This window comes from Lucilia cuprina, chromosome 6, assembly GCF_022045245.1.
Source record: "Lucilia cuprina isolate Lc7/37 chromosome 6, ASM2204524v1, whole genome shotgun sequence".
Lineage (NCBI taxonomy): Eukaryota > Metazoa > Arthropoda > Insecta > Diptera > Calliphoridae > Lucilia > Lucilia cuprina.
In genome coordinates, this window is record NC_060954.1 from 55,927,870 (window position 1) to 55,954,424 (window position 26,555).

The 26,555-nt window shown below is 27.9% G+C and overlaps 5 protein-coding genes across 9 annotated transcripts in view; 1 reads left to right on the forward strand and 4 right to left on the reverse strand.

Annotated features, from left to right (window-relative positions):
• The window catches only part of LOC111680462 (myosin light chain kinase, smooth muscle), an 80,417-nt gene extending 66,539 nt beyond the window's left edge, over positions 1 to 13,878 (reverse strand). For 2 of the 5 annotated variants that reach the window (XM_046955491.1, XM_046955488.1), the window contains exons 1-3: positions 9,863 to 10,361; positions 8,485 to 8,830; positions 4,013 to 4,196 (exon numbers count right to left, since the gene is read on the reverse strand). In XM_046955491.1, coding sequence (XP_046811447.1) covers positions 4,013 to 4,196; positions 8,485 to 8,599 — 299 coding nt within the window. In that variant the 5' untranslated portion in view covers positions 8,600 to 8,830; positions 9,863 to 10,361. Of the gene's footprint in view, positions 1 to 4,012; positions 4,197 to 8,484; positions 8,831 to 9,862; positions 10,362 to 13,737 lie in introns of those variants that run through there. The other 3 variants (XM_046955492.1, XM_046955490.1, XM_046955493.1) reach the window with 3 other exon arrangements.
• Positions 13,879 to 16,070: 2,192 nt separating this feature from the next.
• Positions 16,071 to 19,686, reverse strand: LOC111680475 (palmitoyltransferase ZDHHC3). The gene is made up of 4 exons (XM_023442127.2): positions 19,316 to 19,686; positions 18,965 to 19,186; positions 16,788 to 17,000; positions 16,071 to 16,705 (listed from the first exon to the last, which is right to left on the reverse strand). Exons 1-4 carry the CDS (start codon positions 19,577 to 19,579, stop codon positions 16,547 to 16,549), a joined length of 858 nt encoding a protein of 285 aa, XP_023297895.1. The 5' UTR covers positions 19,580 to 19,686; the 3' UTR covers positions 16,071 to 16,546.
• Positions 19,687 to 20,475: 789 nt separating this feature from the next.
• Positions 20,476 to 21,846, reverse strand: LOC111680479 (peroxisomal membrane protein 11B). The gene is made up of 3 exons (XM_023442130.2): positions 21,401 to 21,846; positions 21,224 to 21,339; positions 20,476 to 21,161 (listed from the first exon to the last, which is right to left on the reverse strand). Exons 1-3 carry the CDS (start codon positions 21,460 to 21,462, stop codon positions 20,608 to 20,610), a joined length of 732 nt encoding a protein of 243 aa, XP_023297898.2. The 5' UTR covers positions 21,463 to 21,846; the 3' UTR covers positions 20,476 to 20,607.
• A 1,530-nt stretch (positions 21,847 to 23,376) lies between these two features.
• On the forward strand, positions 23,377 to 24,609 carry LOC111680487 (transmembrane protein 208). Its single transcript, XM_023442141.2, has 4 exons — positions 23,377 to 23,533; positions 23,596 to 23,751; positions 23,823 to 23,959; positions 24,028 to 24,609. The coding sequence occupies exons 1-4, from the start codon at positions 23,528 to 23,530 to the stop codon at positions 24,248 to 24,250; spliced, it is 522 nt and encodes a 173-aa protein (XP_023297909.1). The 5' UTR covers positions 23,377 to 23,527; the 3' UTR covers positions 24,251 to 24,609.
• Positions 24,610 to 24,613: 4 nt separating this feature from the next.
• LOC111680486 (probable methylthioribulose-1-phosphate dehydratase) lies at positions 24,614 to 25,867 on the reverse strand. Its single transcript, XM_023442140.2, has 5 exons — positions 25,707 to 25,867; positions 25,544 to 25,638; positions 25,175 to 25,288; positions 24,752 to 25,108; positions 24,614 to 24,695 (listed from the first exon to the last, which is right to left on the reverse strand). The coding sequence occupies exons 1-5, from the start codon at positions 25,734 to 25,736 to the stop codon at positions 24,617 to 24,619; spliced, it is 675 nt and encodes a 224-aa protein (XP_023297908.1). The 5' UTR covers positions 25,737 to 25,867; the 3' UTR covers positions 24,614 to 24,616.
• Positions 25,868 to 26,555: the final 688 nt, after the last annotated feature.

Sequence of the window (26,555 nt, forward strand, 5' to 3'; positions counted from 1 at the left end):
TTAAGTGGAATGCATAAAGAGAATTTTTTGATACTTTTTGTTCTTAAAAAGGTACTTTTAGATTTTTTCTGTAATATTGAACTTAGAAACATGAAATCAAGTATGTAGCAGCCCGGATTAAGTGAGAACACATTAAAGGAGATTTATTGGTACTTTTGGTACTTTTTCATTTTTCAAAAGATAAAACTAGGTATGAATAACTGAAATCCTATAAAATGGGAATTTATTTAGTACTTTTTTCACTCTTCAAAAGATACTTTTTGAATTATCTATAATATTGAACCTAAAAACATGGAATTAAGCATGTAGGTCCCGCAGTAAGTAATAACCTATAAAAGGAAAATTTTTTGGTACTTTTTTTGTCGTTTAAATTTTCTATAATATGGAACCTGGAAACATGAAATTGAGAATCTAAAATCAATATCATGGTGAATTGTAAATAAGTTTTAATAATATTTGTTTAATATTTTCTAAAGGTAAATTCTTTAATTTGTTTAGATTGAGTAAATAAACAATTTTTTTTTTGAACACAAAAACATTCTGCACGCCCACTGTCTTTTAAAGAAATGATGTAAATTTACTCTATTTTTTGCCATTTTTCAACGAAAAGTTGTACAATTTTTTTTTTTTGTATTTTAATTTGGAATTTTATTATAAACAAAATACAATTAAAACTACAATATTTCAAATGTATATTGGAAGAATATTTTACAAAATTTCACCACTTGTTTTTGAATGAAAATATAAATTTAGAATTAAAAAAAAAAACAGACATCATTTAAAATTTTTATTTTTTTTTCTTTTTAAGTAATAAACATAAATAAAAAAATGCCAAACAAAATATTTGTTTCTATAGTTTTATATATTATGTTTTTTGGTGTTTCGTTTTTTTTTTAATTTTATTTTTATATATATTTTTTTTAATTTATTTTTGCAATTTAGCTATTTTTAAAAATCGTTTTATGTTGTAGAAAAACAAGAGATTTTCCACGCATTTAAAAGATTTATTTTTTTTTCTTATTTATATTTTAAATGTTTTCTACGGTGAAGACTCTGGCACTAATAATTTGTTTCTTTTTTGTGTGTTTTTCACTTATTTTTGTTGTTTTATTTAAAATGTATTTCCTTTTTTTTTTCAAAATACAAATTAGTTATAGAAAATACAGCAAAAGTTGCGTTGTCGTTTTTTCATTTTCACATTGTGATAAAAAGTTTATTATGTAATAAAAATAAAACAATATAAATAAATATTACAAATTTTGTAAAAATTTTCTTTTTTTTTAATACACAAAATTTTTTTTATTTGAAAAATGTAATTATTTGTTTTAAATTGTTTATTTAAAATTAGAAAGAAAAACAAAGAATATAAAACAGACAGACAGACAATATAATATTGAGCAATCGGTCGTTTTTCCTTTCTCTGGCCTCTTGACCCATATAAAACTTAAACATTTTTAAATTTTAATATCATTCAACACTTAAATCTTTAATAATAAACACCAACCACATTCAAAGAATTTTTCTTTTTTATTTTTTTCAATTAAATTTCATTTTTATTTCAAAATACTTTTAATTTTTTTTTATTATTATTTAAATAAATTATATTTCGTTTTATTATTTTAAATTATTTTTTATATTATATTCTATATTCGTTTGCTTTATGCTCGTTAATAAGAAATTTCGAAATTTTGTTTCTTTTTTTTAATTTTAATATTTTTTTTTCAAAATTATTCAAATTCATAAAATTTTAGCACACGGACAACGGTTAGTTCTTCAATACACGATCGACAAAGTTAAACTGTCGTTAATAGCTTCTAGCTGCTCCCATTGAGCACCCACTAAATTATCAACAAGAATTTAGATGAAAATGTTCTTATATTTTTCTCTTGGCGCAGCTAATTTTTATTAAAATTTTATGCGCATTTTTATAAAAATTTTCTCAAAATTTTAACTACAAACGCCAAAATTGTTTTTTTTTTCTTTTTATTTATTACTGTTTCTAAACAAAATGTCCATTGTCTATGTCCCATGTCTTAAATACACTACATATGTATAAAGAGAGAAAAAAGATATCAGCCTAGTGTGTCTTAATTAATACGTTTTATTGTTACCAGGGCCCAAAAAGAGTCAGAGGATGTATACAAATTTAGTTTGTTTGGATAATATTTTGGAAATATTTTCATTTTGTTACAAAATTTAGATTTTTTTTATTCTATTGCTTGTAATTTGAAAATGTAAACAATATTATAGGGGAAATTTTAAACGTTATAGTTATATTTATTAGCTGTCGGGTGCTATAAAATTTTGAACGATTTTTTTATAGAATTATATAAACAAAATTTTATTTATATGCGAGAAAATAATGAATATTTAAACTACAGCTATGTTCGGATCATAAAATTGTGATTATAGCACACTGCACATTAATGGCCTGAACAAGTCAAATTTGCAAATCAAGAATTTTGATACTTAAGGGCGGGTTTCTTAATCATCCGTTAAACTAGACTTAACTTGCTGTTAGATTAAACTCCGAACAAATTTAGGCGGACTTTTGTGTGTTGATTGTGTTTTTCAGTTTTAGATTTAAGCTCAGTTAACTTTGTTAGTATTGCCAACTTTTCACTCAAAAACATAAACAATGAACAGCTGTTTTTTGCAAACAATACTTTTGTAAATTTGAAAATTTTGGAAAAATGTTAAATAAACATTTAAAATAATAATAGATAAAACAAAACAGAAAATTGCAATTAACAATTAAAATTGGCCAATTACACTCAGTTAAGCTAAGATAATAAGTAACTTTACTGATAACTGAAAAACACGAAACATATATTTAACCAAAGAATGAAGATTATCTTTATCAGAAAAACTCGCCCTAAGTCTGCCAAGAGCCAACATAACTTTGACAATCGTTATGCATTTTCGGAATAAAGTTTAAGTTCTAGTTAAGTTCTTGTTTAGTTCAAGTTCAATTGTAGTTCAGTTCTAGTTCAGTTTTAGTTTAGTTCTAGTTTAGTTCTAGTTCTGTTTTAGTTGTGTTCTAGTTGTGTTCTAGTTGTGTTCTAGTTGTGTTCCAGTTGTGTTCTAGTCGTATTCTAGTTGTGTTCTAGTTGTGTTCTAGTTGAGTTATAGTTGTGTTCTAGTTGTGTTCTAGTTCTGTTCTAGTTCTGTTCTAGTTCTGTTCTAGTTCTGTTCTAGTTCTGTTCTAGTTCTGTTCTAGTTCTGTTCTAGTTCTGTTCTAGTTTTGTTCTAGTTTTGTTCTAGTTCTGTTCTAGTTCTGTTCTAGTTCTGTTCTAGTTCTGTTCCAGTTCTGTTCTAGTTCTGTTCTAGTTCTGTTCTAGTTCTGTTCTAGTTCTGTTCTAGTTCTGTTCTTATTCAGTTCTAGTTCCGTCACACTTCTCTTCCAGTTTTGTTATGCTTCTGTTCAAATCGTAATAAAATTACGGTTATAATCCCTAAAGGGTTAATTTACCAAATGCAAATACAATATGTATTCTTAAACTGAGTCAATATTTTGTTGGCATAGTTTCAACTAATAAATTTTCAAAAATTTCATCTGTATGATATTTTTTAGCAACAAAAACTTAAATTTTCATTTCAATATGGCAAACAACAAAAGCGAACAACGGATGACAATACAAAAAATGTACTCCGTCATCAATCTTATTATAAACTTAAGGTCTTTCTTTACCGAGTTGCGTATGATAAAAACTATTTCAAATTAGAACTACAGATATAGTGGTTTTCTTTCATTATTAAAAGGTAATAAATTTAAATAAATTTTTTTTTTAAATATATATCTAAATTTAAAGTAGTTAACAGAATAACAGGTGCTATTATTACATTTATTGTGACTGATTTTCTTTCAAACTATAATAAAGATGATATCATCACAATGACGTCATAAAGGAACATTGTGTAACATTGTTGATAAATAATATATTAATTAGTTGTCGAAATTATATTTAATTTAAAATTAATATTTATTTATAAATATTTTTATAAAACTTACCATTCAAATTCTAGGGGTAAAATATCAGCATCATCTTCTTCTGTATCGATTTTGACAAAAAATGTTGCTCTTTCGTTTGGCATACATCGTATTAATGAACTCGAATTTTCGCTAAAGGATATTTTTGGAGGCTTGTGATTACTTTGTTTGTGCTCATTACCTCCCAGAGGAAAATTACGGGAATCTAAATGAAAAGAAATAAAAATATATTTAGTTGTTGTACTATGCCATTACTATTAAAGTGAATGTAAGTTAAGAGATCATGTTCAAAATTGTGTTCACACAAGGTACTTAAGCCAAAATCGTCGGTTCTCTGAGTTCTAGTTCAGATCTAGTTTAGTTCTAGTTCAGTTCTAGTTCATTTCTAATTCAGTTCTAGTTCTTGTTCAGTTCTAGTTCAGTTCTAGTTCAGTTCTAGTTCAGTTCTAGTTCAGTTCTAGTTCAGTTCTAGTTCAGTTCTAGTTCAGTTCTAGTTCAGTTCTAGTTCAGTTCTAGTTTAGTTCTAGTTCAGTTCTAGTTCAGTTCTAGTTCAGTTTTAGTTCAGTTCTAGTTCAGTTCTAGTTCAGGTCTAGTTCAGTTCTAGTTTAGTTCTAGTTCTGTTCTAGTCTAATTTCATTTATGTTCAGTTCTGTTCAAGTTGTACGATTTTTTTCAAAACCTTAAGAATACTTAATTTAAAATTAAAAAATGTTATTGTAGTCGGACCAATTTAATAAATATACAATATCTACCACAATATTGCTTACATCGTATGTACATATGTATATTCATAAAGTCATACAAAATGACAACCTTCAAATAAAACTGTCATATTCAATTCATCGACATTTTATTTTACTTTAATGAAAGAAAAAGGAAATAAAACTTTTTAACACTAATTAATATCTTTAAAATTATTTTGAATAATTTTGTCTACGTATTCTGAGTGACGTAAAATGTTTTGAGTTATTTTAATACAACAAGACATTTTGTAAAAAATGACTTTTAAATGTCAACGTGATGCTGCTACTCTGTTGTTGTCGGCGCACATGTTGTAGACAAACAAAATATAAATAAATAAAAAATAAAAAACTCTTATTAGTTTTAGCAGCCGCCTGCCTATCACTTAATTTTAGTTGAAATATTTGTCATTTATTTATAATATGTCTACTAATATGACAGTTGATATTAATTATTGGAATTTTCTACCAAAATAAAAGTCGTGTTTCAGTAATATTCCTATACGATCGGCAGTGTAATTAACAGTTAATGTGTTTTTAGAATAGAATTAAAAAATTATATATTAATATATTAATTAAATATAAGAATTTAATGGACCAAATATTAAACATATTAATTTTATATTTTTTCTCTATTTCTTTATTTTTAAATATGTTTAAAATTTTTTAAATATTTTTGTTAATTCTATTTTTTTTATTCAATTGGACCACAGCCAAAATAATCAATTTGTTAAAATCATGTTAAATAAAAAATGCATTTTTTATATTAAAAAACGAATTATTTAAATGATGGTCAAACATCAAATATAACGAGGTGTTATGATCACAAATTCTGTTTAGCCAATATTAAAGGAACTACCACCGTTTTGTCAGAACTAGAGTTCTAAAGCTTAAATTAAGTCTGTACTATATATTGCTCTAGAAACTCAACTATAAATTGCACTATAATTTGAAAAATATATAATCTTGACTATTGCCTAGACTACAGGCCCTATATTCTGAATTATAAACTGTTCTATAGTTTCGTCTATAGACTGCTCAATACTGTGGTATATAGACTACTCTATAGTCTAGACAATATAACTATAGATTACTCTATACTAGGACTATAGATTGGTTTGCAATAATAGTCCATATTGTTCTATAGTCGGGATTGTAGAATGATAGACTATAGACTTCTCTATAGTCTGGCCTACAGACTTCTCTATAGTCTGACCTATAGACTGCTCTATAGTCTGGACTAAAGACTGATCTATAGTCTGGACTGAAGACTGCTCTTTAGTCTGGACTATAGAATGCTATATAATCCGGACTATAGACTGCTATATAGTCCGGACTATAAACTACTCTACAGTCTGGACTATTGACAACTGTTTAGTTTGAACTATAGAGAACCATATAGTCTCTACTATAGACTACTCTATAGTCTGGATTTTATACTTTTCTGTAGTGAGAACTGTAGACTACTATATTGTCTGGATTATATACAGCCCTTTAGTCTGGAATATAAACTACTTTGTAGTCGGGACCACTTTATATTCTGAACTATAGACTGTCCTATAGTCTATACTATAGACTGCCCTATAGTTTATACTAAAGACTGCCCTATTGTCAGAACAATAGACTACTCTATAATCTGCTTTATAGGCAGGACTGGACACTGATCTATAGTCCAAACTATAAACTGATCTAAAGTATAGACTATATACTATTCTATACACTGAATTTATACTGCACTATAGTCTAGAATAAAGTCAAGACTATATACTGTTTATAGTCTTAACTGAACTATTATAGTCTGGACTATAGACTGCTTTATAGTCTGAACTATAGACTGCTTTATAGTCTAGAATATAGACTACTCTTTAGTTTGGACTATAGACTGCTCTATAGCCGGAACTGTCTGCACTATAGCTTGCTCTATAGTCTGAATTATAGATTGCTCTATAGTCTGGATTATAGATCGCTCTATAGTCCGCCCTTTAGACTACTTTATAGTCTGGACTATACACTGCTGTCTGGACTACAGATTACTCTAAAGTCTGGACTATAGATTTCTATATAATCATAACTATACAGAAATCTTGCTATTTATTCAGGACTGCTTTTAAGTCAGGACTGCACTTTGGTCAAGACTGCTCTAAGTCTGCAATATGGGCTGCTCTATAGGTTGAACTATAGGACCCTATCTAAACTATATAGATTATTCATTATCCCTCAGAAATTATTATTTTACCTAAAATCGAATTCATCACAAAAAAAAAACAACAACCGGAAATCATGTTTTTAATTATTACAACAAGAAGTTATAAACAAAAGTAAAATATTTTATATAAAAATATTATTTAATTATAAACTTCCGATAAACTGAAAACTAAAATTTCAGCAAAAGAAAAATAATAACAATAAATAATTCAAATTTCCTACTCTTCTGGAATGTCTGACGTTAAAATATTCCGTCTGCCTTTAAAAAAGAAATTAAGACAATTTTTGTTTTCAAAAAAAAAAAAAAAAAAAAAAAAACGACAAAATTTTGTTGGCACCCCACAATGTTTATGGCTAGAACTAGGATCATACATTAAAAAAGAAAAGTACACTGAACGAAATAGTTTATTATTGGCTATAAGAATTTTACAAACATACACAACGTATGGCAGTTTTTGTGTAGAAAAAAGTCTAAAAGTCTAAAATGCCCATAAAGTTTGTTTTATTATTATTTTTCATGTTGGGCCATCATTATATATAGTTCAAAAGTGGAATGAACTTTTAATGTTTAAAAATATCTTTAAAAATTTGTGTATGTTTACAAACATATAGTGAAAATAATATGTATTTATTGAAAACATATGCATATGTTTTTATAAAATGTGCACAGATCGGTAGTGTGTAAATATTCGAATATAGACGATTTGAATATTTTTATTAAAAGATATAAAAGACATGTTTGAAATAGCCGGCATATTTCTTAATTAATTAAAATTATAATAAAAGACAATTTTGTTTTCAATAAAAATATATGAAAACAAAAACAGATATATAATCCGAACGATAGACTCTACGTTACTCTGAACTATAGTCTTACCCGTAGTGTTGTGCTATAGATTAGTCTATAACTATAAAATCTGGATAATAGATAACATTATAATCTGGACAATAATAACTTTATAGTTTGGACAATAGATAACTCTATAGTCCGAACTATAGATAAACCTATAGTTCTATAGTCTGTACTCTATAGTCTGGACTATAGACAACTCTATAGTCTGGACTATAGACAACTCTATAGTCTGGACTATAGACAACTCTATAGTCTGGACTATAGACAACTCTATAGTCTGGACTATAGACAACCCTATAGTCTAGACTCTATAGTCTGGACTGTAGATAACTCTATATTCTGGACTATAGACAACCCTATAGTCTAGACTATAGACAACTCTATAGTCTGGACTATAGTCTGGACTATAGACAACTCTATAGTCTTGACTATAGTCTGGACTATAGACAACTCTATAGTCTGGACTATAGACAACTCTATAGTCTGGACTATAGACAACTCTCAAAGACACTTCACAAAAATTCTAAGAATAGCACGAACAAGAAACTGAATGTCAGTTAAGTCGGCCTCAAAAAAGTTCTAAATTTTCAACTCAAATCGGTCAAAAAGTATAAAATTTTAAATTATTGAAAAAAATTCACTTACATAATATTTATTTTCTTCGAAAATAAAAACAAAAAATATTAAAAACAAACCTGCTGGATTTTCGCTTAAAGTCGTCGTATCAGCCTTAACCTTTGTATCCGACTCATTGTCTGAGGGATTTGCAGAGGAAGGAGATTTTAAAGGATTTACATTTGTATTCTCCATAGGTAACAATTTGCATACAAATATAACACAACATTAACAAATGATCAACACATAAAACACTTTCGAATTATCGATTTCTTTATATTAAAATTATTGAGATTTTTTTTAATTTATGAATATTTTTTAATGTATTCCAATTTGTTTAATATTATTAATATTTTTAATACTATTTTTCACAAAATACAGGACACAATTGATTTGAATTAAGAGAAAAATTTTGTTTTAAAAATACTGCATTTAAGAAAAAAATATATTTTCGTTTATACAATTTTTTTTTAATATTTATGAACACTTCAAGACATTTGTATATGCATGATATATATATTTGGATGTATGAAGATATGTGTACATTTATACATATGTATATATTGTATATATATTTAGATTTAGAACAAGAAAATCTCAAAAGAATAATAAAGATGATAATATAACTACACCATTTCCACATGCTGTACGACCATTATAAATTTGACTATATATTAATGTATTGATCGTCTATAGTCTTGACTATAGATCAGTCTATAGTCTTGTCTATAGATCAGTCTTGACTATAGATCAGTCTATAGTCTTGACTATAGATCAGTCTATAGTCTTGACTATAGATCAGTCTATAGTCTTGACTCTATAGTCTTGACTATTGATCAGTCTATAGTCTTGACTATAGATCAGTCTATAGTCTTGACTATAGATCAGTCTATAGTCTTGACTGTAGATCAGTCTATAGTCTTGACTATATATCAGTCTATAGTCTTGACTATAGATCAGTCTATAGTCTTGACTATAGATCAGTCTATAGTCTTGACTATAGATCAGTCTATAGTCTTGATTATAAATCAGTCTATAGTCTTGAATATAGATCAGTCTACAGTGTTGATTATAGATCAGTCTATAGTCTTGACTATAGATCAGTCTATAGTATTGACTATAGATCAGTCTATAATCTTGACTATAGATCAGTCTATAGTATTGACTATAGATCAGTCTATAGTCTTGACTATAGATCAGTCTATAGTCTTGACTATAGATCAGTCTATAGTATTGACTATAGATCAGTCTATAGTCTTGACTATAGATCAGTCTATAGTCTTGACTATAGATCAGTCTATAGTCTTGACTATAGATCAGTTTATATCCTTGATTGTAGGTCGCTAAATTCTAAATTTTTGAAGATCAATATAAATGATTTTCAAATGACAAGAAAATGGAAATGGTGTTTGAAAGAACATCTAGTACACTCATAAAAAAAACTAAACTTGCACACACATAATTTCATATTTAAGGAGGAACACACGCCATCTACAAACGAAGCACTGACTAATTTACAGTCACACACACACACTTACTCACAATATTTTAGTTAGTCTACCGAAAACCGAAGAAAATTCTTTTTTTTTCATTTTTTCCTTAAAATTTTCTTTAATTTTTCTACCATTTTTTTTCAAATAGACAGTGTGGTGAATGCAAGCAGATATTTTCAGTTGGATTATAATTTGATTTTTTTATTTTCGTTTTCCAATTTTTTTCTTTATTTTTTTTTGGGGATTTTATTTTCGGCTTTTTTCAAATTTAGATAATTTTTAAAATTGCACTTTTTTCGCTTATATTACGAAACCATATTTTTCGCTACATTTAAGTTTAAATTTTTAATAAATGGAAATTATTTTTAAGTGAAAAATTCAAAAATGAATCACATGAAATTTTTTTATAAAATTTTTCATAAATTTATATTTATTAATCTTTTTACCATTTAACACTTATTTTTTTAAATATATATTTATATTTTTTTTATATGTATATGTGTATGTATAGACCAAAAATTTAATTTTATTTTTAGTTATTCGTTAAGTATTCGTACGCGCTCATCCAGCCAATAGTACCTGGATCTTCGTTAGTTTTCCTCAGACTGACTGAAGAATGAGCAGACAAATTTTCTTTAGGCCGGTGAAAAAAATGCGAGCATTTTCTTTTCGTTAAACACCCCACCCAGCCCACACAGCCCCCTTAACCAGAAGAAAATCTTAAGAAAAATAGATAAAACAGAACTTTCTTTCGTGTGTTCGGCAAAAATTTTGAGAAAATATCAAGAAATGTGAGTGTAAGAGTTGAGATGTGTGTATGTGTGTGTTCTAAAATAGATTTTAATTTATATTTTGGTTAAGAGTGTGATGATCTTCAGCAAGTGTTTTCTTCATTCTTTTTATATGTGTTACAAAAACAAAAACAACAACAACAAAATACGAAACAACAACTTAAAAACAACTTTTCAAAAACTGTTTGTTGTTTGCATGATGATATTGATGGTGTGTCCTCCTTGTAGTTTATTAGCGAATACATTTTGTCTCTCAGTACCTCAGTACTTAAAATTTATTTTTATTTTCTTAAGTTTGTGTACGTTTGGACTTTTGCCTTGTTTCCGGGATTTATGAACTACATACCAAGTACATTGCTTAACATTGCAGCCAACTGCCGACTGGGTTAAATTGTTGAAATACATTTTTATTAAATAGTATACAAACGTATTGGATTCGATGTGTGATATTTTCGCGTTAATTTTATTTATAGTCTATTTCGGATTTTGTGCGTAAAATCAGTGACGTTGTAAGAATTACTTTAATGAATCAAATTTTAATTAATAAATGAATATTTTATGCATTTTTGATGTTTATAAAAGATTTACATCTTTCCATAATTGGGTTACTATTAAGGGGATTATAGATCATTCTACAGTCTGGATAATAGATTTGTTTATAGTCTTAACTATAGATCATTCTATAGATCATGACTATAGATACAACTAAAGTATTGACTATATGTCATTCTATAGTCTTGACTATAGTCCATTTTATAGTCTTGACTTTAGATCATTCTTGACTATAGATCATTGTATAGTCTTGACTATAGATCATTCTATAGTCTTGACTGTAGATCATTCTATAGTCTTGACTATAGATCATTCTATAGTCTTGACTATAGATCATTGTATAGTCTTGACTATAGATCATTGTATAGTCTTGACTATAGTTCATTCTATAGTCTTGACTGTAGATCATTTTATAGTCTTGACTATAGATCATTCTATAGTCTTGACTATAGATCATTCTATAGTCTTAACTATAGATCATTCTATAGTCTTGACTATAGATCATTCTATAGCCTTGACTATTTATCATTCTATAGTCTTGACTATAGATCATCCTATAGCCTTGACTATTGATCATTCTATAGTCTTGACAATAGATCATTCTATAGTCTTGACTATGGATCATTCTATATATTCAATAGTCTTGACTATAGATCATTCAATAGTCTTGACTATAGATCGTTCAATAGTCTTAACTATAGATCATGACTATAGATACAACTAAAGTATTGACTGTATGTCATTCTATAGTCTTGACTATAGTCCATTTTATAGTCTTGACTTTAGATCATTCTATAGTCTTGACTATAGATCATTCTATAGTCTTGACTATAGATCATTCTATAGTCTTAACTATAGATCATTCTATAGTCTTGACTATAGATCATTCTATAGTCTTGACTATAGATCATTCTATAGCCTTGACTATTGATCATTCTATAGTCTTGACTATAGATCATTCTATAGCCTTGACTATTGATCATTCTATAGTCTTGACAATAGATCATTCTATAGTCTTGACTATGGATCATTCTATAGTCTTGACTATAAATCATTCTATAGCCTTAACTATAGATCATTCTATAGTCTTGACTATTGATCATTCTATAGTCTTGACTATAGATCATTCTATAGTGTTGACTATAGATTATTCCATAGTGTTGACTATATATCATTCTATAGTCTTGACTATTGATTAGTCGATAGTCTTTATTTTTCATTCTTTAGTCTTGACTATAGATCTTTCTATAGATCATTCTTTAGTCTTGACTAAAGATCATTCTATATTCTTGACTATAGATCATTCTATAGTCTTGACTATAGATCTTTCTTTAGTCTTGACTATAGATCTTTCTATAGTATTGATCATTTAATTGTCTTGCCTATAGATCTTTCTTAAGTCTTGACTATAGATCATTCTATAGTCTTGACTATAGATCTTTCTATAGTCTTGCCTATAGATCTTTCTTTATTCTTAACTATGGATCATTCTATAGTCTTGACTATGAATCTTTCTTTAGTCTTGTCTATAGATAATCTTGACTGTAGATCTTTCTTTAGTCTTGACTATAGATCTTTCTTTAGTCTTGACTATAGATCTTTCTATAGTCTTAAATAAAGATCTTTCTATAGTCTTGATTATAGATCTTTCTGTAGTCTTGACTATAGATCTTACTATAGTCTTGACTCTAGATCATTCTATAGTGTTGATCGTAGATCTTTCAAATGATAACAGCAACTTCATAAGACCTAATCTTGGCATGAATGAAGCAAAAATGAAGCTCAGAGTAGAATGTTGGAGAAAATTATCCAGAATATTATATTAGGTCAAGCTCAGAACACAACGAAGACTAAAACAGACTTGATTTTAAAACCTCTTCAAAAGTTTTATCGCTCTGTATTACAAATAGTATATTCATGACAAATGTCACTGTATATATACAATTTTGGATGTACTTTCTCAAAATTTGATATACACAAGAGTATCTTTTGACTTATAGTAAACCAAGCTGCTTTATTAATAAGTAGTTACATTTAGACTGTATTCCGTTCGTTTGAGTACGTTAGAAATACTTTACTAATCTTTATCACAACTTCTATAATTGTATTTGTATCTTAGATTCGATAACTAAGGCTAACGTTGTTGTTGTTATTGTAACAGCTAGGCTGTAACTGGATGTTTTTCTCTGTGGAAAAAACATTCGGTTGATACAACTGTTTCTGAGTTGACAATCTTTAACCGATTGAGAATTGGGTCGTTCCAGAGCGGTGATCCAATTGTCATGAGAACGAAGGCTAACGTAGTTTCAGGTGGTGAAATAAATTTGCTTATTTAGCATGTGCTAAAACAAATATATGTTCCAGAGAAAGATAACTAACACTAGTTTTAAGCTGATCTGATATTTTTCAAAATTTTCATTTCTAATTAATTTCATCTAAGTTAATGATAAATTTAAAGTTAAATATCTTTGTTAAAACTAACTTAATTAATACTTACTTGTTATTTTTTTCTTTTGTTTCTTGAAATGAAGACTTTTTTCTATGTGTTAATAATACTCTGTATCGTTTTATGGATGAAATAATGAATTGAAATGAAATTATGCTGCAATAAAAACTACCACCAACAATAGAATTGAAATTGATTTTAAAAAAAGTCTAAAACAAAAAAAAGAGAAAATTAAAAAAAATTAATTAAATAAGAAAATAAACAAAAAAATATATATTTTATTTGTAGGTTTATTTAATTATATTTATATAAATAAAGTTTACAGGTGAATATGGTTATAACTAACAGCATATACTGATTATTATAAAAACAACATAATAATGATAAGTAGAGTTAAAAATGAAAGAAAATGAATTGAAAATATGTGGATGATATTTAAGAAAAATCTCTTTTGTAATGTTTCAAAAATGACCGGCGTTTTAAAGAAGTTTTTGCGCAAGATTTTGAGCATTTTTTTTTTTTGTTAAGAAAAACACACACTCATACACATTTGAATATATATAAATATAATTTTGTTCGTTTCTTTTATACATTGAACGTAAACATTAATTTGTTTATTTTTGCAAATAGTAAATATGTAGCATTATTATTAAAAAAATTTATAGATATATACGTTTGTTTAGTTCATTATAAGAGAGTAATAGAGAGGAAAAAACAAACACAGACACACACACATTTACAAAAAAATATACAAATATAAGTACAACACACTAGAGTAAACTAAATTAAACCCTCAATTACAATTTGTTTTTAATTAATTAAATACTATAATAATTTGTTTTAATATTTTTTTCCTTTTTTTTTGTTCATAAAAATTGTTTACTTTACGAAGACAACAACGATTTTTTTAAGAATTTGTTTTTAAAGAAGAAACCAAGCATATATAGAAAAAACTAGTAAGAAGTTCTAGTCGAGCGAGGCCGACCATATAATACCCTACACCTGTCAACGAATAAAATGTGATTTAGGGCGGGTTTTACTGATAGAGATAATCTTCATTCTTTGGTTAAACTCGGTTTAATATATGTTTCGTGTTTTTCAGTTATCAGTAAAGTTACTTATTATCTTAGTTTAACTGAGTGTAATTGGCCAAAATTAAACTCAAGTTATAAGTGAGAAAACATAATTAACAAAAACAATAAAACAATGATTTCGGAAGAACAAAAACTTAATATTTTAAGTAAATTGCATTTTTCTGATTTGTTTTGTTTTATATATAATTGTGTTAAATCTTTATTTAACATTTTTCCAAAATTTTTACATTTTACAAAAGTATTGTTTGCAAAAAACAGCTGTTCATTGTTTATGTTTTTGAGTGAAAAGTTGGCAATACTAACAAAGTTAACTGAACTTAAATCTAAAACTGAAAAACACAATCATCGGTTAAAGTCCGCCTAAATTTGTTCCGAGTTTAATCTAACAGCAAGTTAAGCTTAGTTTAACTGAGTTTTCAGATATACTTAAGCTATTTATTGTTCAATAAAACTGTGGATATTTAAGTAAAATTTTGATGAGAGTTTTTTATATAGGGGCTAGGGTCAAATGAGGCCCTATAATTGTAAAGTTCATTAGAGTCATCAAGGCTAGTATAGAACTTGGTTTTGCAGCTTTTTGTGGAGATAAGAGTATTTTAAACTTAATTTTGAACTTAAAAGCTCTATTTGGCGGGTACAGTTGTATGGGTCCTAGGTGAAATAATGGACCGATGTTAACTATTTTCAATAGGCTTCGTCCATAGTAACATAAAAGATCATGAGCCAAATTTCAGTTAATTATCTTCAAAATTGCGACCTGTAGTTTGATTACAAGGTTTAGAAGCTCTATTCGGGGGTAAAGTTGTATGGGGGCTAGGAGAAATAACGGACCGATGTTGTCTATTTTCAATAGGCTACGTCTACAGTACCATAAACGATCATGTGCCAAATTTCATTCAATTTTCTCAAAAATTGCGATCTTTAGTTTGATTACAAGGTTTACAAGCTTTATTCGGTGGTACAGTTGTATGGGGGCTAGGTGAAATAATGGAACGATGTTAAGTATTTTCAATAGGGTTAGTCCGCAGTACCATAGAAGATCATGTGCCAAATTTCATTGAATTTTCTCCAAAATTGCGACCCGTAGTTTGATTACAAGGTTTACAAGCTCCATTCGGGGGTACAGTTGTATGGGGGCAGGGTGAAATAATGGAACGATCTTAAACATTTACAATAGGCTTCGTCCCTGGGGCAATAGAATATCATGTACCAAATTTCATTGAATTATCTTTAAAATTGCGACCTTTAGTTTGATTTCAAGGTTTACATGGACGGACGGACATAGCTAAATCGACTCAGAAAATGACTCTGAGCCGATTGGTATACTTTAAGGTGGGTATAGGATCAATATTTTTGTGAGTTACAAACATCAACACAAACCCCATATACCCTCCCCAGTGGTGTAGGGTATAAAGATAAAACTCAGAAATGTTTCAAAGTTTATTCTTTCATTCGTTCGATAAGTGAGATAGAACCAAAAAGGTATTTTTTAAAACACACTAATTATCTACATCATCAATCATATGACTGTATACAACATAAAGTTGTTGTTGCTGTTTATGAAAAAAACAGAAGGAAATATTATTGCACAGTAAAAACTCTTTAAAAATATGTAGATAGAATAGATATCATAATACAAAAAAAAAGTTATATTAATATGTCTATATATGCTTACGGATGTAACTATTCTTGTTTTTGGTAAAGTTCATCATGATTAATATTGTTTTTGCTTAAGTGTTGTAGAAAGGCACTTATTTCTCTTTTTTTTACACTGAATAAAAATGTGAATTAAATCTAGTTTTTCCCGCAGGTTTAGTAAAAGGTGAAAACCAAGCTAAAGAAAAACGTCCAAAAACTGATTGTATAGATTTAAGACGAGATTTTTTAGCCCATCTGGCCTCTTCTTTTTTAAGTTGTTCAATGCCCTAGAAATGAAAATTAAATGAAATTAGTTTTAATTTTGTAAAAAATTATAAAAAAAACAACAACAGCAAGAACAACACTTACCGTTTGATCATTGAGTATGGCTGTTAGTTGAGTGGCCAACATAATGATGGTAAAGATGGCAAACATTAAAGCTTCAAATGTTAGGAAAAGTAAAAGAAATATTGTGGCTGGTGGTGAGTAGGGTGAACATTGACGCCATTCATTGCGTACACATTCAGCAAAAGAGGTTAAGACCAAAAATATGGCATGCACTGAGATGGAAGCTATATAAAACTGTGCGGAAAATAATAGCAAATAAAAGAGAATTAAAATTTTTTTTTTAATATTTTCAATATTGGAAAAAAAATTATTTTTGAATTTGAAACTTTTTTGAAAAATTATTTAAAATTTGGAATTTTTTTAAAAAATTATTTAAAATTTTTATAAATTTTAACTGTTTTTTATATTCGTCTTATTTTAAGGATTTTTAAAGTTTTTAAAATTATTTTTTCGATTTTTTGTAATTTTCGAAATTTCGAACTAATGTTCGAAAATATTCAAAATTTTTATTTTATTTTCGAAAAATTTTAAAGATTTTCAAAATATTTCATAATTCATAAGAACAAATAAAAATATAATTTAATTTCAATTTCACAATAATTTCTTAAATTTTTTGAAATTTCGAACTTCACAATTTATTTTCGAAAATTCGAACTTAAGTTCGAAAATTTTTGAAAACTGTTAAAATATTTACTAGTTCCAGAGAAATGATAAAAATATAATTTTATTTTAATTCGACAACAATTTCTCACATTTTTTCCATTTTGAACTTCAAATTTTTGAAAATTATTTTCGAAAATTTGAACTTAAGTTCGAACATTTTTTGAAATTTGGTAAAATATTTTCTAATTCATGAGAATTAATAAAAATATAATTATATTTAAATTTGACAATTTTTCACATTTTTTCCATTTCGAACTTCAAAACTTTGAAAATTTATTGAATTTTTAATTTATTTAAATTTTTAAGTTTTTTTAAGCTATTTAAGTAATCTAACAACTTAAGGATTTTTTTTTAATTAATTTTCAAAATTTTTCTTTTATTTTCGAAAATTCGAACTTAAGTTCGAAAATTTTTGAAAACTGTCAAAATATTTAGTAATTCCAGAGAAATGATAAAAATATAATTTTATTTAAATTTAAAAACAATTTCTCACATTTTTTCCACTTCGAACTTAAAATTTCGAACTTCGAAATTTTGAAAATTTATTGAATTTTTAAATTTATTTGTATTTTTTTAACATATTTAAGTAATCTAAAAAATTTAAGTAATTTTACAATAATTTTAAAAATTTTTATTTCATATTCGAAAATTCGAACATAAGTTCGAAAATTTTTGAAAACTGTCAAAATATTTAGTAATTCAAGAGAAATGATAAAAATATAATTTTATTTAAATTTAAAAACAATTTCTCACATTTTTTCCATTTCGAACTTAAAATTTCGAACTTCAAAATTTTGAAAATTTATGGAATTTTTGAATTTATTTGTATTTTTTATCATATTAAAACTTAAGTATTTTTAAAATTAATTTTCAAAATTTTTATTTTATTTTCGAAAATTCGAACTCATGTTCGAAAATTTTTGAAAACTGTTAAAATACTTTCTAATTCATGAGAATTAATAAAAATATAATTTTATTTAAATTTGACAACAATTTTTCACATTTTTTCCATTTCGAACTTCAAAATTTTGATTTTTAAAAGAAATTTTAAAAGAGTTTTATTTAAATTTCAAAATTTCGAACTTAAGTTCCAAATTTTTTTAAAACTGTTAATATAATCTCTATGTAGTTCATGAAGATTCATAAAAATATTTTTGTAGCTTTATAAGGCAAAAATTTTGAAGACTATTTTTAAAATTTTGAAAAATTGTTCTAGTGTTGATAATTATTTTTATGAAAAAGTTTTCTCTAATAAGACATCCATTTCTATGTATTTCAAATACTACCAATATGGAAAATTCAGGATGCAGTTAATACATCTGCGGTGAAGTATTAGATTCTTTATAAATCTTTTTAAATTATTGCAAAACTCATAAATTATTAGACAACAAAATCATAAGGCAAATAAAGTATTTTCTTAAATTTAGCTTTCCATCGATTTTTTTCATTGTCATATAGTCAGCCCATTTGTTAAACATCATTTAAACATAAAAAATAATAATTTGGCATAACAATCTATTGCTTCTTCCACTTACCGTAAATAAAACAAAAAATTTTTGATTATTTTCGCCCACACAATTATTCACCCATGGACAATGATGATCCATTTTACGTATACAACGCTGACACACCGAACAATGATGTGCACGTTCTGGTTTAATACTACAACACTTGGGACACTTGAAAATCATTTGTCCCTCACGATAACCCATTTGCTCGATCATTTCCTTGGTGGCATTACCGCGCGGCACAGCACCCTATACATACATATAGTGGTAAAAGAACAAAACAACATAACATATATGTAATCAATTATTACGCATAAATCTTATCAATGCGCTGACCTCATCTTCATCATTTACAAAACAATTTACAAAACAACTTACCGGGTCTGATAACATGGTGCGTATGTGTGAGGCAAAGGCTAAAAAGGCTAATATTTGAAAAATTATCGTGTTCACTGTACTAAATACTGGATGTGGACTTGGTAATAAAATGACGCGCATTACAACAAACTCAGCGAATAGGATTAGCAGCCATGTAAGAACGGCACAGAAAACTCCACATATATCCTTAACACACCAGGCGCGACCAGCGCAACAGCGATTGTGTGGATCTCCAGTTGACATGCTATGCATGGGAGCATACATGACGTTGTTTGTTTTATTTATATTTAATACTTATATTAAATAATTTTGTTATAATTATTTGTATAAAGTTGTCGTAAAATAGGTATAAATGTTAAAAAAAAAATTTTTCACTTCTAATCAAAACAAAAAAAAATTTCACTACACAGCTGTTTTTTGTGTTAACAGTGTTGGTAATTTCCGACAAATTAGGCGATTTTTGAAAACAATTTGGCGGGAGTCAATAGTCTAGCGATTTAGTTTTTTTTATAAAAATTCTTTGAAATTGTTAAAATACGAAAAATAAATATCGGTATTTTTTAGATAATTAACATTATGTCGCTATTATTAATAACAAAAAGTTCATATATATGTTTTGCTTTTTATAATATCATTCATTTAACATAGCTGTTTACTTTTCTACTCTTAAAAGGTACGGAGCTATAAAGGTGGAAGTATTCAACACGCGCTGAAGTGTTTTACGCGTTTCAATCCGGAGGTCCACACTACGCATCTTCGCGTCAAAGCTTTACGCGCATTGCATACATGCGCTACGTTCTACGATGCAAGTTACATGCGACGCTTTTTGTCAATCTATCTATCTTTCTATCTTTCCATCTATCTGTCTATCTATCTATCTATCTATCTATCTATCTATCTATCTATCTATCTATCTATCTATCTATCTATCTATCTATATATCTAACTATCTATCTATCTATCTATCTATCTATCTATCTATCTATCTATCTATCTATCTATCTATCTATCTATCTATCTATCTATCTATCTATCTATCTATCTATCTATTTATCTATCTATCCGTCTATTCATATATTCATATCTGTCCATCCACTAATCAATTAATTTATACACTAATATCAATAAAAATTCTACTCTTATAATTATTTTATATAAAAAATAATTATTTTATTTTTTCATCCTTAATATTGTATTTTTTCTAAAAACTAAAAACAATTTCGTGTTGAATATAATAATAATAACATTAAATTAGGCAAAATGTTCAATTCATACATAAATATAATTGCCAACTAAGCTGGCGTCAATTTAGCGGTTGGTTCTATTAAAGCTATCAAACCCGCCATTGATGATATAGCTCCCAGAATACCAATTGTTCGTGGTGTCAACTTAGTATAGCCCAAGGCTGTCAAAGGAATAAAGAAATCGCAGACATTCTTAAGCGTATCGACGAATACATCTTTATGACCCAAAACTAAACCGTAAGAATGCAAAGCCAAACGTGAGAAATCTTTTGGCGAGTTAACACGCACCGGCATGGAACGGGAGATACCACTCTTAACACTAGCTTTATGAAGATCCATCAAGCGAAAGATTTCATAAACATCACGACATAAATTCATAATGATCGATAGTAACCAATATTTGTTGGCATATTTGCCCCATTTTTTGGCATCGATACTTTTGAAAAGACCAGTGCGTGCTAGCCATAAAAAGTGATCGGCAAATAGGAACAAGGCTTGGGAAATTTTACCCATTGTAAGAGTAACACGTATAGCCAAATCAGGATAGTGTATGGTGCGTAAGCTGGCATAGAAAACATCCAAACATTTGCCAAAACGTAATACTGGTAAAAGAAAGTCATTTAAAAAACATAAATGTATTATTTTTGTTAGTAAAACTACTTACATTTACGGAATGTACTTAAAATATACTCTAAAGATTTAAAATCTTCCACCACACCCGGTCGCATATCTGCCGATTCCAATGAATCCCATAATGCTCGTGAGGCATATTGTATTAAGCTTTTTATAAAAGAAAACATAGAAATCGTGGCTCTACTAATTACATGATTTATTTACATACCGGGCAATTTTATCCCGTCCCGCTGCTTGGTTGTTAAGTTGCACCCATTTATCCATGTTCATTTTGTCAATTATTGTTTTATAAAGATGTTTTTCCTTTCAAATATACCTAGTAATGTTCTAGGAAAGATTTTAACTAGTCCCGGTGTTCTAGTAGTGGGTTTTTTCAATTATTGCTTTTTAGGTACAAGGTACGAAACGATAAACAAATAGATTTATTTAAATATAATCAAAAAGAAAACAATAGATTAGAAAGATATTAGAGATGGCAAATTAAATTTGTACCAATAAGCTTTAAAATGGACCTTTTTAAACTTAAATGGTACCAAATCTTATTTCCTTTCCAAAATGCAAACTAAGATGTCATTAAATGAACGAAGTTTCCTTTTGTACATTACATGAAACAAATTTGTTTCAGCAATTTCTGTTTGATTGCCATTGATTAGTTTTTGTATTATTGAAAAATAACTTAACTTTTCATTAGTTTTGGAGTCATTACTTAAGAATTGTGCCTGTACCAAAAATATTACAATTCACTAACATTGCCAACCCTGTCAGACATTTATTACTTTTATTGAGATGCCAGACTGGGTTTTAGGGTTTTCGAACAATCGATTTTTAGAAATTTATAACATTTAAAAGAAACAATATAGTGAATTTTTGACATTACTTTAACTTTTTACTTTTGCGAACAAGGTAGGTTCTTAGTAGGGTTCTATAGTTGAAACGAAAAGTCGACTTTTTGACTTTTTGCATTTAGGTAAAAGTCGACTTTTTGCACTTAGTTAATAGTAGGGTTCTCGACTTTCGACTTTTTGCATTTAGTTAAAAGTCGATTTTTCGACTTTTTTCATTTAATTAAAAGTCGATTTTTCGACTTTTAATATTTTATAAATAGTCGACTTTTCAATTTTTTCCGACTCTTTGACTTTCCGACTTTTCGGCTTTTTCTGACTTTTCGACTTTTTCCGACTTTTCGACATTTTTCGTCTTTTTCCGACTTTTCGACTATTTTCGACTTTTTGACTTTTTCCGACTATTTTCGACTTCTTTCTATTTTCGACTTCTTTCTATTTTCGACTTTTTCCGACTATTTTCGACTTTTTTCGTCTTTTTCCGACTATTTTCGACTTTTTTCGATTTTTTTCGACATCTTTCGGCTTATTCCGACTTTTCGACATTTTCCAACTTTTCGAATTTTTTCGACTTTTTCCGACATTTTGACTTTTTTCGACTCTTTCCGACTTTCCGACTTTTATTTACAAAGTCGACTTTTTTCATAGACGATAGTCGAGTTATCGACTTTTTTGGAACAAAATAGTCGACTTCCACTTTTCGACTTTTTTCGACAAAAAGTCGATTGTTCGATTATTCGAAAGTCGATTTATAGAACCCTAGTTAATAGTCGGCTTTTCAACTTTTTGCATTTTAAGCAAACACGATTTTTTGATTTTTTTCAGTTAGTTAAAAGTCGACTTTTAGTATTTTGTAAATAGTCGACTTTTGACTTTTTTCGACTTTTCGATTTTTTTCTACTATTTTCGACGTTTTTCGACCATTTTTAACTTTTTCCGACTTTTCGACTTTCCGACTTTTTGACTATTTTCGACTTTTTCCGACTATTTCAGACTTGTCAACGATTTTTTGACTACTTTTGTCTTTTTTCGACTTTCTCCGATTTTTTCTACTAAAAGTCGAAATTAGTCGACTATTTTCGACTTTTATTTCCAAAGTCGACTTTTGAACTTTTTTTGAAAGGTCGTCATTTTGACTTTCCGATTATTTTTAATATGCAGAGAGTAACTTGAACATTTTTTAAAGAATTTACAAATAAATGTAAATTAATTTTTATTGACCAATTTTTTAACATATAAAAATAAGTCGATGTTCGAAAGTCGATTTATTTATAAATCAAACTATGAAAACTACCGTGTAAATGACTTCTAAATTGACATTTACTGTCGTGTCTTGTTTGACGCGTGTCATCACACACAATCGTAAACAGAGCAGTTGTCATTTGGTAAAAAAAGAGAAAAACCCTTGACAAAAAGAAGAAATAGAAAGTAGATCTGGTCAACGAAACGTTTTTCAAGTTTTTATTTATAAATTTTCAATTAAATCAATTAAAATGGCGGTAAGTATATCCAACATCCTAAAAAATTCAAACTCTTTGTAATAACAACATGATTAAAACAGCCACAACAAAAGGGCAAGCAAGGCACAAAAGGAGCCAAACAGATAGTGGAAGAAAACAAGGGTACCTTAAGTTTTTATCGTAATATGGCCTTAGGAAGTGCAGCCGCCTCACTGTTAGTCAATTTTATATTCTTTGAAGTGGGCAAGGTGACAGTGGTAAGTGGTAAAACGAAAAAAAATCCAACTCAATAAGTTTGTAAAGTGTTGTTTTTCTTGTTTGTTAATAGATTATGAGTATTTTGGCTTTGTTAACCTTGGGGGCTGCCTATCAGTTTATGGCTTTTATGTCTAAACCTAAATTTTCTGAAACAGGTGCTTTAGTGGATTCTGGCAATGATTTGAATATGGAAGGTGGTATTGCGGAGTAAGTTAACCATGAATGAATTCTATAAGGTAACTTTATTTTAAGTTTGATATTATTTGAATTTGTAGAAATGTCAAGGACTTGATTATTTTAACGTCGGGCACCATGTTGTTGGTACTAATCTCCAATTACTTTTGGTATTTATTATTATTGGCACCTCTCAGAGCTTTATGGATGCTTTGGGGTAGTGTGATTAAACCTTGGTTAGATCAAAAGAATGAACAAGAAGAACCCGAAATCAATGAGAAAAAACAACGTAAAATGGAGCGTAAAATGCGTCGCATGAGATGAAAACTTTATGCATATTAGTTTTATTTAATAAACTAGTTTAGAAATTACAATTGCTTAAGACGCCAATATAATTTTGTTTTATAAAATGAAAACGAGTCAAAAGGGAAAGGACGAAAGAAGGCTTTTTATGTAAAATATTCCTACACATACCTGCATACTTAAAACTTAAGCTAACATCTAAGTCACCAGCTATCAAGTCATCGAATATGATGCAAGGATTTTGGTTTTTATTATTAATTTTTTATTTTATGTTGTACAATTCATATTTTTTTAGAGATTTTTAAATTTTTAAACAAAAATAAACCAAGAATATGTATTTTAAACTTAAAATACAAGCAAAAAATTATAAACAAAACATTTTAATGTTTAAGGAAACTTTTCAGGATCTAAACCAGCTTTTTTCATTTCAACAGCCACCGAAAATAAATAATCATAACATTCCGCCCTGCAAAAGACAAAATTAATAAATAATATGTAAATTATAGAATAAAAAACACTTACATAGTTTTGGCCTTTTCCCATGTGGCACCCCAAACATAGACACCATGACGTCTAACTAAAATCGCTGAACAACTGGGATATTTCATCATAGCTGCATACATAGAATCTGCCAAATCTCTTTCGAACGGAGTATTCTCTATAATAGGCACCACCAATTTTTCATCATAACGTAAATAACGTTTCGATTCATCATCAAAAATGCCTTTAATCATTTCCAAATGAGTGCAACGAAATTCCTCACCGGGCCATAATAAAGTGGCCATAACAGCATGCTGGGAATGTGTATGTATAACAGCGCCCGCATTACGATGACGATAGGCCAACATAAAGAGTGGTGTACATTGACTTTTGGATAAACTTTAAAGGAATGGTATTTTGTTTATTTAATTGATACGTTTAGTTTAATACGAATTTAAAACTTACTGCTTATAATCGGGTGGTATTTGTATATCTTTGCCCTCTTCGTCTTGTACAAATAAATCTTCAGGTAAAATGCGTTCCTTTTGTACACCACTAGGAGCTATGTAAATTTCATTGCTAGAAATATGTAATTATTTTTAAAGTTAAGTTTTTTTTTTTAAATTGCGACCTTGTAAAGTAAAATCTTTTGAAATATATTCTAATCTTCATCATTTTCTTTTACAATGACCTTTTAAACTCTATGGTTTAAGTCTTTGCTATTTTTAAGCTAACGTTTTGTGGAAATAACTTCTTTTGGAATCTACAAACATTAGTCTACCGTTTCATAATTAAAGTATTTAACTTTATACCTAATCACTTTTTAAAACTTACTTCAATTTAATCGAAATACCACCACCGGTGCCAGTAACCCATCCCAAATGATAAAACTGTTGACATAAAGCCGGTATCAATTTGCGAGGATGCTCCTGTTATTAAGATATTTCAAAATAGTTTTTTTCTTTATCAACAATTTTATATTAAAATTAGTACTTACCAAAGGCAAATTGTCGTAAATTGAAGACATTTTAACACTTGCTTATAAAGTTTTTACTAAATAACTGATAACAAGACCGAGATAACAATAATAATTACCAAAATTTACTACAATTTCATTCATGTGAATATTAAGTATTAAGAGTACGGCGCTGAACAAAAAAATTTAAACGGCTTTCAATAGTTGCACTCAGCTTAATTACAATTGCTACCACAGACGACAAGCAACATTTTTTAATATAAATAATTTTTTTCGTTAAAATATTTCGTTTTTTCTTCGTATTGAAAAATAAAAATAAACAAAAAAATAAAAAATAACTATTTAAAAATTAAAGAAAACTACCAAAAAAACGTACATTCTATATACATACATAAGATATTATGAAAATAACAATATTAGGAAAGGACCATTTCAGAAACTTTAAATAAACGGAAAACAAATAATATCGACATTTAATACACCAACTGATATTAAAGGTGCATTTCTACATAAATCCTGTAAGATTTTTAAAATTTTCTTTCTATGGCTTTTAATAAACAATAAATAATAATTTTTTTCAACAAATGATTTCGAGCTGCATCTCTCGTATAAAATATTTCTTTTCACAAAGTAGCAATTATTAAATCGGAATGATTTTATAATATATACTTTTTTTAATAAATAAAATGTGTGTATGAAACTAAAGAGCCACAGCTCCACATCCAAAGAGCCACGTTTGGCTCGCGAGTTTGCCGACCCCTGGACTAGACTATAGACTATACTATAGACTAGACTATAGACTAGACTATAGACTAGACTATAGACTAGACTATAGACTAGACTATAGACTAGACTATAGACCAGACTATA